We start from the raw sequence: 13,990 nt of genomic DNA, 5'->3' as shown, positions 1-13,990 counted from the left end.
CAGCGCACCCCACTCTCAAAGCGCTCGTTCACCAATTTCACAAACTCTCGATGAATTTCCTCCAGATGCCCGCTTAGTTTTTGACCGACCCGAGTTCTGCGACGAATACTGAGGCGATGGCGCTGGAGGAAGGGGTAAATCCACCTCTACATTGCCTTGCGGTTTCCGTTACGAAACGTGAAGTCAATAGAAACAGCTTTAGAGAGTTGTCGCCGCACAAAGGTTCCTTCAATCGGTTCCAGTACTCGCCGCCATAGTAGTTCACCTACCCCTGCCCATCTCTGGAACACCCGACCGAGAACCAGCACCAGCCAGCGCGACCAGCCCCTTACCGTCACACTGCTCGGTCAACTACTCACTCACTTTATACTACTCACTGTGTCTAAACTACTTACTTTTATTTGCGTATACGATTTACTCACTTGTATATCGAGTTTGCGTTTGCGGCATGACCTCCATCCTCGTCCTGCTTATTTAGGGCTGATTTAGGGGAATCGTAATCAAAGCCTCGTCCGGTGTAATTATCATCAGCCTCTAGACCAGTACAGTTACGGGATGCTTAACGCGAGAAAAATCTTTGAAACAGACTGCAATTAATCGTGACAGCTCATTGTAATGCAATGTATTGTGAAACGCGGTTGGAATGTCCACGCCTTATTAGCTACAGTAGCAAATTTATCTTAAATCGGATTTAAATTTCCGTACATAAGGGTATAATACTAGCTACAAAAGCGAAATCGATTAGCAAACAGGAGTGTGTAATCCTGCTTGGACAAGCTGGCGAGGCTCGACTCTGTCCAATTTAGCGTCGGCAGCCAAGAACTACCGAAACGCCTTTGGGCCAATATAGCCCGAAGTTTGGAGTTGTCCGTGCCAATAAGGCTCCGGCCGAGTTGACTATCTAGTGCTCTGCCTCTAAATGCTTTGGCACCTTCCATATTGCTACAAAGCTGGTGGCTTACATCGGCACCTACAGAGCTATAATTATTTAGCTCAAATAGCTCGGAATGTCGACTTTCACGGTGACATTCCGCCTTATTTACAAACAAATCTGTTGCGAATCGGACTAGCCACATGAGCCTGCTTGCTAATTGCCATGATATTTCCTAGTCTAAAATAGAGGCGGGGGATCTAATTAGGAGATCAGTCGACATAAATAAGACTTCGAAGTCTAAATTAGCCAAAACATTGTCCGATTTACTATCCGATTAGACATTCGGGGTGCTGATCACAATAATATTTTGTGTCTACAAATTCCAAAAATGGAGAAAGCTGGCTATCGGCTGCCTCTGAATCGCCTTAAAGAATGACGGGGCAAATTGCACCTCATAGAATAGAGAAGGATGCGCTAAGCCATAACACTTAGAATCTGCACGCCCTACACTATTCGATTCTTTCTTTTGGCTCGGCTTCTCGGGGGTTGAATTCATCTTCAAATCCTTAGCCTTATCCCAGGCCAAGCACCCGAACACAGAATTACGTACCGGACCCCCAGGATTTGGCACCGGAACGCCGACTCTTTGGGACACCGTCCGGTGGTTTTATTCACACCCCTGGTCTAGATTGATACGTCATTCGACTAATAGGGACCTAGTGCACAGTAAAGGATGAAGCCGAAGGTACCAAAGCTACAGCATGAAGTAACTCGGAATCAATGGGCGCCGCTGCATGTTGGTGACAGTCTCATAATCATTCGCCAGGATTCTACGAGACAGCCTCCATTGGCCAAGCATATGAAGGATATTTACTGGCAAAGCCGGCGTGTTGCTGAGCAGCTCGGCGTATTCTCGTGGCAACATCATCTCCGAGCTTACAACAAGATGGCTGACACATTTGCAAATATTGCAATGGACTCGAAGATTAGCGCGCAAAGAGCGCCCAACTCGCTCCAGGCCCTCAACCCACAGTGGACAGCTGCCGCTGCTCACGCCCATAATGATGTAGGGCATTGGATCGCTCGTAACTTAATTGAGGGTACCTCGGAACCCGCAGCTGCCACAGTGTAAATCCTGGCATTACTCTAGGCTGGGTCGGGTGCAACAGCTAGAGTTTGGTAGGCAACGGAAGATAAGGAGGCTTCTGCTGTACGGACATAGGAAGTCGTTAGCTAGACCTAAGTGAAATCAATGTACCTCACTGAGAAACGAAATGAAGTAACTCGGAGAAGTGGCTGCCGCTTCCGCTGTTGTAAACCTTAGAAATGAAGGTATTCTGAATAGATTTATATCCGGGCGAGTTTTCTTGTGTTTGTTCTAAAAATAAAAATGCAACCAGTGAAGTAATCAGAGCTGTGGCGACCACATTGCTACTCTATAGTTGGGTAACAGCGCATACTGTTGGTACCCTCACTTCCGACACCAAATACTCCTTATTACTTCTGATATTTAATGTGTTTATATTTATAAGGTTGCAGAAGACCTAGCTAATATATTATTATCGTTACGAGGTTTTCGCGCCAAAACCATTCATTTCACATTTTGGCAGGCAGCAGTGAGGAGCGTCGGGGGCAAGTGTGAAGAAGCATGATGAAGACACGGCGATGACGCAAGAAGAATTCTGTGCTGCTGCTGCTGCTACTGCTGGGTGTGGCACCCCGCCAGCTCCTGGTAGACCTCTCCCGGGACGAAGGCGAAGAGCAGCGCCGCCGCGGATAGGAGAAAGCTGCTCGACGCCACCCAGGAAACGTACGTCCCTGTGGACGCGTCCAGCACGTGCGCCGACAGTGCCTCGTACAGCGAAACGGAGCGCTCAAGCGCGAAGTGCCTGCGCTATATCTTAGCCCATGTTACTAGGGCTGGAGCTGAGTCGTGTTCGGCGCGCTGAGCCCGGACGGAGCTTTTGGAGAAGGTCTACAAAGACCAGCTAACGCCAATGCAATGGAGCGAGGTAATCTGCGGTACGATGTGCGCTAAACTCGTCTCGCACTGCTGGTGCTATCCATACATGTAGTCTTGCCTCTCAATGAATCTGCGATCATGATGAGCTTGACATCAATCAGCCAAAATACAGCTTAAACCCAAGCAAATACAATCCCCCTTTAAATCCGACAGAAAAACCGATGTCGGAAGTGAGGGTACATACAGTAGTGCTGTCGCTAGCGCGCACCCCTTCGGCAGAAACGCCGATCCAGCCGAAAAACAATTACTCACGGCGGGACTTGAACCCGCAATCTCTGCCTTAGGAGGGCAGCGCCGTATCCATTGGGCCACGCGAGCATCTGGAGGAAGCTGTTTTGCTTAATATACTAAAATGTTAAAGTGGTCGGCTACAGGAAGATGAAATACAGAAAAATACGTTTGGTCTACACGATAGCGATGTACCGTAATAAACGGGTCCAGTGCGACACATGTCAATTAAAAGCCGAGCCCAGCTGTCTCGATACCCAATTTCTATTGGCTGAAAGGCCCTTAGACGACTCTGTAATCTAATACCGGTGTATAAAATGGTATTGATAGTGGAAAACTGGTGTCGCACTGGATCCGTTTTTTACGGTAAGCTATTCCACTCATTATATGCCCTTGATTTGGGCGCCATTAAGAACCTTTGACCTTACTCTCTATTATTGTCCTGACAATCTCGCTTTCTTAAAGACGGAGGGGAGCCTGAGGAATCGCTCTTGTGATTGCGTCTGACTGAAAACTACAGTGAAAGCTCTCCACGCAGAAATACACGGTCGGACACACTCTCGAAGAGCGGGAGGAAGGGGTGTCCTGATATTTTTTTTTCGACTGAAGACGTTCAAGAAGACACCACAACATGCCCCCCCCCACATACACACATACACCGCTTGATGTTGCTGATGTTCACTTTCCATCGCCTCGATGACGCGAGTCTAATCTCGACTCCGACATGCTCAACACTGTTGCAACCATCAGGGCAACTCGCACATACCACTTCAATGCCTTGAAAGAGGACGGGGAGCTCAACGGTGTTCCAAATGAGCGCGAAGCTGTTTGCGAATATTGCGCGACGAACCCGCAATCTCTGCCTTAGGAGGGCAGCGCCGTATCCATTGGGCCACGCGAGCATCTGGAGGAAGCTGTTTTGCTTAATATACTAAAATGTTAAAGTGGTCGGCTACAGGAAGATGAAATACAGAAAAATACGTTTGGTCTACACGATAGCGATGTACCGTAATAAACGGGTCCAGTGTGACACATGTCAATTAAAAGCCGAGCCCAGCTGTCTCGATACCCAATTTCTATTGGCTGAAAGGCCCTTAGACGACTCTGTAATCTAATACCGGTGTATAAAATGGTATTGATAGTGGAAAACTGGTGTCGCACTGGATCCGTTTTTTACGGTAAGCTATTCCACTCATTATATGCCCTTGATTTGGGCGCCATTAAGAACCTTTGACCTTACTCTCTATTATTGTCCTGACAATCTCGCTTTCTTAAAGACGGAGGGGAGCCTGAGGAATCGCTCTTGTGATTGCGTCTGACTGAAAACTACAGTGAAAGCTCTCCACGCAGAAATACACGGTCGGACACACTCTCGAAGAGCGGGAGGAAGGGGTGTCCTGATATTTTTTTTTCGACTGAAGACGTTCAAGAAGACACCACAACATGCCCCCCCCCACATACACACATACACCGCTTGATGTTGCTGATGTTCACTTTCCATCGCCTCGATGACGTGAGTCTAATCTCGACTCCGACATGCTCAACACTGTTGCAACCATCAGGGCAACTCGCACATACCACTTCAATGCCTTGAAAGAGGACGGGGAGCTCAACGGTGTTCCAAATGAGCGCGAAGCTGTTTGCGAATATTGCGCGACGAACCCGCAATCTCTGCCTTAGGAGGGCAGCGCCGTATCCATTGGGCCACGCGAGCATCTGGAGGAAGCTGTTTTGCTTAATATACTAAAATGTTAAAGTGGTCGGCTACAGGAAGATGAAATACAGAAAAATACGTTTGGTCTACACGATAGCGATGTACCGTAATAAACGGGTCCAGTGTGACACATGTCAATTAAAAGCCGAGCCCAGCTGTCTCGATACCCAATTTCTATTGGCTGAAAGGCCCTTAGACGACTCTGTAATCTAATACCGGTGTATAAAATGGTATTGATAGTGTCGCACTGGATCCGTTTTTTACGGTAAGCTATTCCACTCATTATATGCCCTTGATTTGGGCGCCATTAAGAACCTTTGACCTTACTCTCTATTATTGTCCTGACAATCTCGCTTTCTTAAAGATGGAGGGGAGCCTGAGGAATCGCTCTTGTGATTGCGTCTGACTGAAAACTACAGTGAAAGCTCTCCACGCAGAAATACACGGTCGGACACACTCTCGAAGAGCGGGAGGAAGGGGTGTCCTGATATTTTTTTTTCGACTGAAGACGTTCAAGAAGACACCACAACATGCCCCCCCCCACATACACACATACACCGCTTGATGTTGCTGATGTTCACTTTCCATCGCCTCGATGACGCGAGTCTAATCTCGACTCCGACATGCTCAACACTGTTGCAACCATCAGGGCAACTCGCACATACCACTTCAATGCCTTGAAAGAGGACGGGGAGCTCAACGGTGTTCCAAATGAGCGCGAAGCTGTTTGCGAATATTGCGCGGCGAACCCGCAATCTCTGCCTTAGGAGGGCAGCGCCGTATCCATTGGGCCACGCGAGCATCTGGAGGAAGCTGTTTTGCTTAATATACTAAAATGTTAAAGTGGTCGGCTACAGGAAGATGAAATACAGAAAAATACGTTTGGTCTACACGATAGCGATGTACCGTAATAAACGGGTCCAGTGCGACACATGTCAATTAAAAGCCGAGCCCAGCTGTGCTCAACACTGTTGCAACCATCAGGGCAACTCGCACATACCACTTCAATGCCTTGAAAGAGGACGGGGAGCTCAACGGTGTTCCAAATGAGCGCGAAGCTGTTTGCGAATATTGCGCGGCGAACCCGCAATCTCTGCCTTAGGAGGGCAGCGCCGTATCCATTGGGCCACGCGAGCATCTGGAGGAAGCTGTTTTGCTTAATATACTAAAATGTTAAAGTGGTCGGCTACAGGAAGATGAAATACAGAAAAATACGTTTGGTCTACACGATAGCGATGTACCGTAATAAACGGGTCCAGTGCGACACATGTCAATTAAAAGCCGAGCCCAGCTGTGCTCAACACTGTTGCAACCATCAGGGCAACTCGCACATACCACTTCAATGCCTTGAAAGAGGACGGGGAGCTCAACGGTGTTCCAAATGAGCGCGAAGCTGTTTGCGAATATTGCGCGACGAACCCGCAATCTCTGCCTTAGGAGGGCAGCGCCGTATCCATTGGGCCACGCGAGCATCTGGAGGAAGCTGTTTTGCTTAATATACTAAAATGTTAAAGTGGTCGGCTACAGGAAGATGAAATACAGAAAAATACGTTTGGTCTACACGATAGCGATGTACCGTAATAAACGGGTCCAGTGCGACACATGTCAATTAAAAGCCGAGCCCAGCTGTGCTCAACACTGTTGCAACCATCAGGGCAACTCGCACATACCACTTCAATGCCTTGAAAGAGGACGGGGAGCTCAACGGTGTTCCAAATGAGCGCGAAGCTGTTTGCGAATATTGCGCGGCGAACCCGCAATCTCTGCCTTAGGAGGGCAGCGCCGTATCCATTGGGCCACGCGAGCATCTGGAGGAAGCTGTTTTGCTTAATATACTAAAATGTTAAAGTGGTCGGCTACAGGAAGATGAAATACAGAAAAATACGTTTGGTCTACACGATAGCGATGTACCGTAATAAACGGGTCCAGTGCGACACATGTCAATTAAAAGCCGAGCCCAGCTGTGCTCAACACTGTTGCAACCATCAGGGCAACTCGCACATACCACTTCAATGCCTTGAAAGAGGACGGGGAGCTCAACGGTGTTCCAAATGAGCGCGAAGCACAGGAAGATGAAATACAGAAAAATACGTTTGGTCTACACGATAGCGATGTACCGTAATAAACGGGTCCAGTGCGACACATGTCAATTAAAAGCCGAGCCCAGCTGTGCTCAACACTGTTGCAACCATCAGGGCAACTCGCACATACCACTTCAATGCCTTGAAAGAGGACGGGGAGCTCAACGGTGTTCCAAATGAGCGCGAAGCTGTTTGCGAATATTGCGCGACGAACCCGCAATCTCTGCCTTAGGAGGGCAGCGCCGTATCCATTGGGCCACGCGAGCATCTGGAGGAAGCTGTTTTGCTTAATATACTAAAATGTTAAAGTGGTCGGCTACAGGAAGATGAAATACAGAAAAATACGTTTGGTCTACACGATAGCGATGTACCGTAATAAACGGGTCCAGTGCGACACATGTCAATTAAAAGCCGAGCCCAGCTGTGCTCAACACTGTTGCAACCATCAGGGCAACTCGCACATACCACTTCAATGCCTTGAAAGAGGACGGGGAGCTCAACGGTGTTCCAAATGAGCGCGAAGCTGTTTGCGAATATTGCGCGACGAACCCGCAATCTCTGCCTTAGGAGGGCAGCGCCGTATCCATTGGGCCACGCGAGCATCTGGAGGAAGCTGTTTTGCTTAATATACTAAAATGTTAAAGTGGTCGGTTACAGGAAGATGAAATACAGAAAAATACGTTTGGTCTACACGATAGCGATGTACCGTAATAAACGGGTCCAGTGCGACACATGTCAATTAAAAGCCGAGCCCAGCTGTGCTCAACACTGTTGCAACCATCAGGGCAACTCGCACATACCACTTCAATGCCTTGAAAGAGGACGGGGAGCTCAACGGTGTTCCAAATGAGCGCGAAGCTGTTTGCGAATATTGCGCGGCGAACCCGCAATCTCTGCCTTAGGAGGGCAGCGCCGTATCCATTGGGCCACGCGAGCATCTGGAGGAAGCTGTTTTGCTTAATATACTAAAATGTTAAAGTGGTCGGCTACAGGAAGATGAAATACAGAAAAATACGTTTGGTCTACACGATAGCGATGTACCGTAATAAACGGGTCCAGTGCGACACATGTCAATTAAAAGCCGAGCCCAGCTGTGCTCAACACTGTTGCAACCATCAGGGCAACTCGCACATACCACTTCAATGCCTTGAAAGAGGACGGGGAGCTCAACGGTGTTCCAAATGAGCGCGAAGCTGTTTGCGAATATTGCGCGACGAACCCGCAATCTCTGCCTTAGGAGGGCAGCGCCGTATCCATTGGGCCACGCGAGCATCTGGAGGAAGCTGTTTTGCTTAATATACTAAAATGTTAAAGTGGTCGGCTACAGGAAGATGAAATACAGAAAAATACGTTTGGTCTACACGATAGCGATGTACCGTAATAAACGGGTCCAGTGCGACACATGTCAATTAAAAGCCGAGCCCAGCTGTGCTCAACACTGTTGCAACCATCAGGGCAACTCGCACATACCACTTCAATGCCTTGAAAGAGGACGGGGAGCTCAACGGTGTTCCAAATGAGCGCGAAGCTGTTTGCGAATATTGCGCGACGAACCCGCAATCTCTGCCTTAGGAGGGCAGCGCCGTATCCATTGGGCCACGCGAGCATCTGGAGGAAGCTGTTTTGCTTAATATACTAAAATGTTAAAGTGGTCGGCTACAGGAAGATGAAATACAGAAAAATACGTTTGGTCTACACGATAGCGATGTACCGTAATAAACGGGTCCAGTGCGACACATGTCAATTAAAAGCCGAGCCCAGCTGTGCTCAACACTGTTGCAACCATCAGGGCAACTCGCACATACCACTTCAATGCCTTGAAAGAGGACGGGGAGCTCAACGGTGTTCCAAATGAGCGCGAAGCTGTTTGCGAATATTGCGCGACGAACCCGCAATCTCTGCCTTAGGAGGGCAGCGCCGTATCCATTGGGCCACGCGAGCATCTGGAGGAAGCTGTTTTGCTTAATATACTAAAATGTTAAAGTGGTCGGCTACAGGAAGATGAAATACAGAAAAATACGTTTGGTCTACACGATAGCGATGTACCGTAATAAACGGGTCCAGTGCGACACATGTCAATTAAAAGCCGAGCCCAGCTGTGCTCAACACTGTTGCAACCATCAGGGCAACTCGCACATACCACTTCAATGCCTTGAAAGAGGACGGGGAGCTCAACGGTGTTCCAAATGAGCGCGAAGCTGTTTGCGAATATTGCGCGGCGAACCCGCAATCTCTGCCTTAGGAGGGCAGCGCCGTATCCATTGGGCCACGCGAGCATCTGGAGGAAGCTGTTTTGCTTAATATACTAAAATGTTAAAGTGGTCGGCTACAGGAAGATGAAATACAGAAAAATACGTTTGGTCTACACGATAGCGATGTACCGTAATAAACGGGTCCAGTGCGACACATGTCAATTAAAAGCCGAGCCCAGCTGTGCTCAACACTGTTGCAACCATCAGGGCAACTCGCACATACCACTTCAATGCCTTGAAAGAGGACGGGGAGCTCAACGGTGTTCCAAATGAGCGCGAAGCTGTTTGCGAATATTGCGCGGCGAACCCGCAATCTCTGCCTTAGGAGGGCAGCGCCGTATCCATTGGGCCACGCGAGCATCTGGAGGAAGCAGTTTTGCTTAATATACTAAAATGTTAAAGTGGTCGGCTACAGGAAGATGAAATACAGAAAAATACGTTTGGTCTACACGATAGCGATGTACCGTAATAAACGGGTCCAGTGCGACACATGTCAATTAAAAGCCGAGCCCAGCTGTGCTCAACACTGTTGCAACCATCAGGGCAACTCGCACATACCACTTCAATGCCTTGAAAGAGGACGGGGAGCTCAACGGTGTTCCAAATGAGCGCGAAGCTGTTTGCGAATATTGCGCGACGAACCCGCAATCTCTGCCTTAGGAGGGCAGCGCCGTATCCATTGGGCCACGCGAGCATCTGGAGGAAGCTTAGGAGGGCAGCGCCGTATCCATTGGGCCACGCGAGCATCTGGAGGAAGCTGTTTTGCTTAATATACTAAAATGTTAAAGTGGTCGGCTACAGGAAGATGAAATACAGAAAAATACGTTTGGTCTACACGATAGCGATGTACCGTAATAAACGGGTCCAGTGCGACACATGTCAATTAAAAGCCGAGCCCAGCTGTGCTCAACACTGTTGCAACCATCAGGGCAACTCGCACATACCACTTCAATGCCTTGAAAGAGGACGGGGAGCTCAACGGTGTTCCAAATGAGCGCGAAGCTGTTTGCGAATATTGCGCGACGAACCCGCAATCTCTGCCTTAGGAGGGCAGCGCCGTATCCATTGGGCCACGCGAGCATCTGGAGGAAGCTGTTTTGCTTAATATACTAAAATGTTAAAGTGGTCGGCTACAGGAAGATGAAATACAGAAAAATACGTTTGGTCTACACGATAGCGATGTACCGTAATAAACGGGTCCAGTGCGACACATGTCAATTAAAAGCCGAGCCCAGCTGTGCTCAACACTGTTGCAACCATCAGGGCAACTCGCACATACCACTTCAATGCCTTGAAAGAGGACGGGGAGCTCAACGGTGTTCCAAATGAGCGCGAAGCTGTTTGCGAATATTGCGCGGCGAACCCGCAATCTCTGCCTTAGGAGGGCAGCGCCGTATCCATTGGGCCACGCGAGCATCTGGAGGAAGCTGTTTTGCTTAATATACTAAAATGTTAAAGTGGTCGGCTACAGGAAGATGAAATACAGAAAAATACGTTTGGTCTACACGATAGCGATGTACCGTAATAAACGGGTCCAGTGCGACACATGTCAATTAAAAGCCGAGCCCAGCTGTGCTCAACACTGTTGCAACCATCAGGGCAACTCGCACATACCACTTCAATGCCTTGAAAGAGGACGGGGAGCTCAACGGTGTTCCAAATGAGCGCGAAGCTGTTTGCGAATATTGCGCGACGAACCCGCAATCTCTGCCTTAGGAGGGCAGCGCCGTATCCATTGGGCCACGCGAGCATCTGGAGGAAGCTGTTTTGCTTAATATACTAAAATGTTAAAGTGGTCGGCTACAGGAAGATGAAATACAGAAAAATACGTTTGGTCTACACGATAGCGATGTACCGTAATAAACGGGTCCAGTGCGACACATGTCAATTAAAAGCCGAGCCCAGCTGTGCTCAACACTGTTGCAACCATCAGGGCAACTCGCACATACCACTTCAATGCCTTGAAAGAGGACGGGGAGCTCAACGGTGTTCCAAATGAGCGCGAAGCTGTTTGCGAATATTGCGCGGCGAACCCGCAATCTCTGCCTTAGGAGGGCAGCGCCGTATCCATTGGGCCACGCGAGCATCTGGAGGAAGCTGTTTTGCTTAATATACTAAAATGTTAAAGTGGTCGGCTACAGGAAGATGAAATACAGAAAAATACGTTTGGTCTACACGATAGCGATGTACCGTAATAAACGGGTCCAGTGCGACACATGTCAATTAAAAGCCGAGCCCAGCTGTCTCGATACCCAATTTCTATTGGCTGAAAGGCCCTTAGACGACTCTGTAATCTAATAACGGTGCATAAAATGGTATTGATAGTGGAAAACTGGTTTCGCACTGGATCCGTTTTTTACGGTAAGCTATTCCACTCATTATATGCCCTTGATATGGGCGCCATTAACCCTTCTAGCCCCAGACCTTATTCTGTATCCCACAGAATAATCATTAGACTTGATTAAAGTATACTTCAAAACCTGTCAAAGATTTGCTGTTGGAAGCCCTTTTGCATCTTGCGGTCAAGCGCTGGGTACATTGTGCACAGAACAGCTACGAAAGTGATAAAACATGCTCAATGTATCCACCATATGCCGAAATGGCGAGCTTCTATTGGTCGTGGCGAGTGTAGAGCACGCTCAAAACCTGCTACATGGTAATACCTTGCAAGGCTGCTAAGGCAGCATACTTCGGCTCCAGCCACCCATCTTCGGCACGTCGCGATAAACGCGGAGGAAGAAATCGCCCTGTTCCTAACTGACGTAGTGAGGAGGAACTGGGCGAATTCTTCCTTGTGCTTGACATTAGCGCATCATTAGATTTCTTTAGCCCACCTAACAAGCTTGTTACGATTGTCTCTCTAACAACACCAGGGAGCTTGCATGCTCAATAGCCCGTAATGACACGCACTACACACGGTTCCTCTTGTACGAAACAGGACAATATATGATATTCATGCCAACGTCTACTTCTGCCTTTACATGCGCACGCTCTTCAATGTTCGCGCCAGCCGTGGGTCATCTTCGCCATGTTGGCAGCCTCCGCTTTGCTCTGTAGCCTCCGGCACTGCCGCTCCATTCATGCCGCTTTCATCGGTAGCCTCCGTCGTAGCCTCTGTCCCTTCTTCTGTAATCTCCGGTGCAACCTCATCACGCGGAGAGCTTCTTCTGTAACATCCGTCGTAGCATTTACCGCTTCTTCTGTAGTCTCCGGTGTAGCCACACCATGAGGAGCGCTTCTTCTGTAGCCTCTTGAGTAGCCACTACATCAGCTACAGTATAGCGGTAGACCCGGCTGTAGCCGGCTTCGTAGGAACCGATGAGGTTGTGCGCTGACTCCGCAATCGATCTGCCAATCGGGCCACACGCGAGAGCTCATAGCGTCGTCTGGGTCGGATCACCAGGTCTGGTAATCAACATCGCAACGTAGAATCAATATACCACTAGTACAATGTTACAGAGCAAAGTACACGCTCTCGCTTACCTGTAGATCACAATGGCGCTCATCATGATCGTCTTCGGCCATGGTCCTTGGCCACTTGAGCGCGCTCGACGGGCCCCAACAAAGCTTGCATTGCGACGTCTTGAACAGCGCAGTTTCGGAATGAAGGAAAGTACGAGTAGCTGACACGCGGCGGTTTTAGGCTTCCACCCGAATTTTCAAACCTGTTGGTGGTTTATACTCGTCCGTCTATTACCGCGGAATAAACCCCGTTTATCTTCCCATCGCTAATCTAACAGGAAGATGTGCACAATACCGGCTATACAAACATTCATATGCGAAGTTCGAAAGAGAGGACAAGTTTGCTGGATATTATGTCCTGTGACAATGCTTATTCTGTAGGATACAGAATACGGGGTTAGAGGGGTTAAGAACCTTTGACCTTACTCTCTATTATTGTCCTGACAATCTCGCTTTCTTAAAGACGGAGGGGAGCCTGAGGAATCGCTCTTGTGATTGCGTCTGACTGAAAACTACAGTGAAAGCTCTCCACGCAGAAATACACGGTCGGACACACTCTCGAAGAGCGGGAGGAAGGGGTGTCCTGATACAATTTTTTTCGACTGAAGACGTTTAAGAAGACACCACAACATGCCCCCCCACACACATACACCGCTTGATGTTGCTGGTGTTCACTTTCCATCGCCTCGATGACGCGAGTCTAATCTCGACTCCGACATGCTCAACACTGTTGCAACCATCAGGGCAACTCGCACACACCACTTCAATGCCTTGAAAGAGGACGGGGAGCTCAACAGTGTTCCAAATGAGCGCGAAGCTGTTTGCGAATATTGTGCGGCGGCTAAGCAGTCTCGGAAGCCTTTCAGCTCAACGAAGGATGAGATGGAAGCAATGGAGAACGCACGCAATGACACGTCGGTGTGTTCGGATGTGCTGGGCGCCATCACGCCCGTCTCCAAGTCGGGCTACAAGTACATCGTGATCTTCATCCTGATGCAGAGTCGCTACTTGGCGATCTACCCGATGCGCAACAATAGCGAAGTGTGCGGCGTTTCCCGGGAGACATTGAAGAAGGTCCAAAGGGAAGCTGGATTGAGCGACAAAGTCGGCCTCGAGTTTTCACTTCTGTATTAGTTTTGCTCATTTTGGACATAACCATTGCAATTCGCAGAGAACCCGGGAACCAGCAAGGGGATCGAGTTCCCGGGTTCTCGGTGAATCGTCATGGTTATATCCAAAGTGAGCAAAAATAATACGATATCATTTCGCATATCGCTTGTCATCCCGACCGAGAACCAGCACCAGCCAGCGCGACCAGCCCCTAAGGCCCTGGTCCAGGTGGAGAACTTGTTCTAC

At 48.9% G+C, this 13,990-nt stretch overlaps 3 protein-coding genes and 1 non-coding gene across 4 annotated transcripts; 2 read left to right on the top strand and 2 right to left on the bottom strand.

Moving 5' to 3' along the window:
- Positions 1-1,607: 1,607 nt before the first annotated feature.
- Positions 1,608-2,006, top strand: PHYSODRAFT_531838 (hypothetical protein; the record flags this gene model as incomplete). Its single annotated transcript, XM_009540162.1, has 1 exon — positions 1,608-2,006. One exon carries the CDS (start codon positions 1,608-1,610, stop codon positions 2,004-2,006), a length of 399 nt encoding a protein of 132 aa, XP_009538457.1.
- Positions 2,007-2,573: 567 nt separating this feature from the next.
- On the bottom strand, positions 2,574-12,681 carry PHYSODRAFT_341809 (hypothetical protein; the record flags this gene model as incomplete). Its single annotated transcript, XM_009540161.1, has 4 exons — positions 2,574-2,763; positions 12,154-12,317; positions 12,397-12,520; positions 12,656-12,681. The coding sequence occupies 4 exons, from the start codon at positions 12,679-12,681 to the stop codon at positions 2,574-2,576; spliced, it is 504 nt and encodes a 167-aa protein (XP_009538456.1).
- PHYSODRAFT_t1548 lies at positions 3,143-3,215 on the bottom strand. The gene has a single exon. It is a non-coding gene; the product is annotated as a tRNA-Arg (tRNA).
- Positions 12,682-13,351: 670 nt separating the features above from the next.
- Positions 13,352-13,768, top strand: PHYSODRAFT_532312 (hypothetical protein; the record flags this gene model as incomplete). The annotated part of the gene is made up of 1 exon (XM_009540160.1): positions 13,352-13,768. The coding sequence occupies one exon, from the start codon at positions 13,352-13,354 to the stop codon at positions 13,766-13,768; it is 417 nt and encodes a 138-aa protein (XP_009538455.1).
- Between the last annotated feature and the right edge of the window lie 222 nt (positions 13,769-13,990).

This window comes from Phytophthora sojae, assembly GCF_000149755.1.
Source record: "Phytophthora sojae unplaced genomic scaffold PHYSOscaffold_14, whole genome shotgun sequence".
Lineage (NCBI taxonomy): Eukaryota > Oomycota > Peronosporomycetes > Peronosporales > Peronosporaceae > Phytophthora > Phytophthora sojae.
The sequence above is the reverse complement of the archived record's forward strand: the minus strand, read 5'-3'. Positions and strand labels throughout refer to the sequence as shown.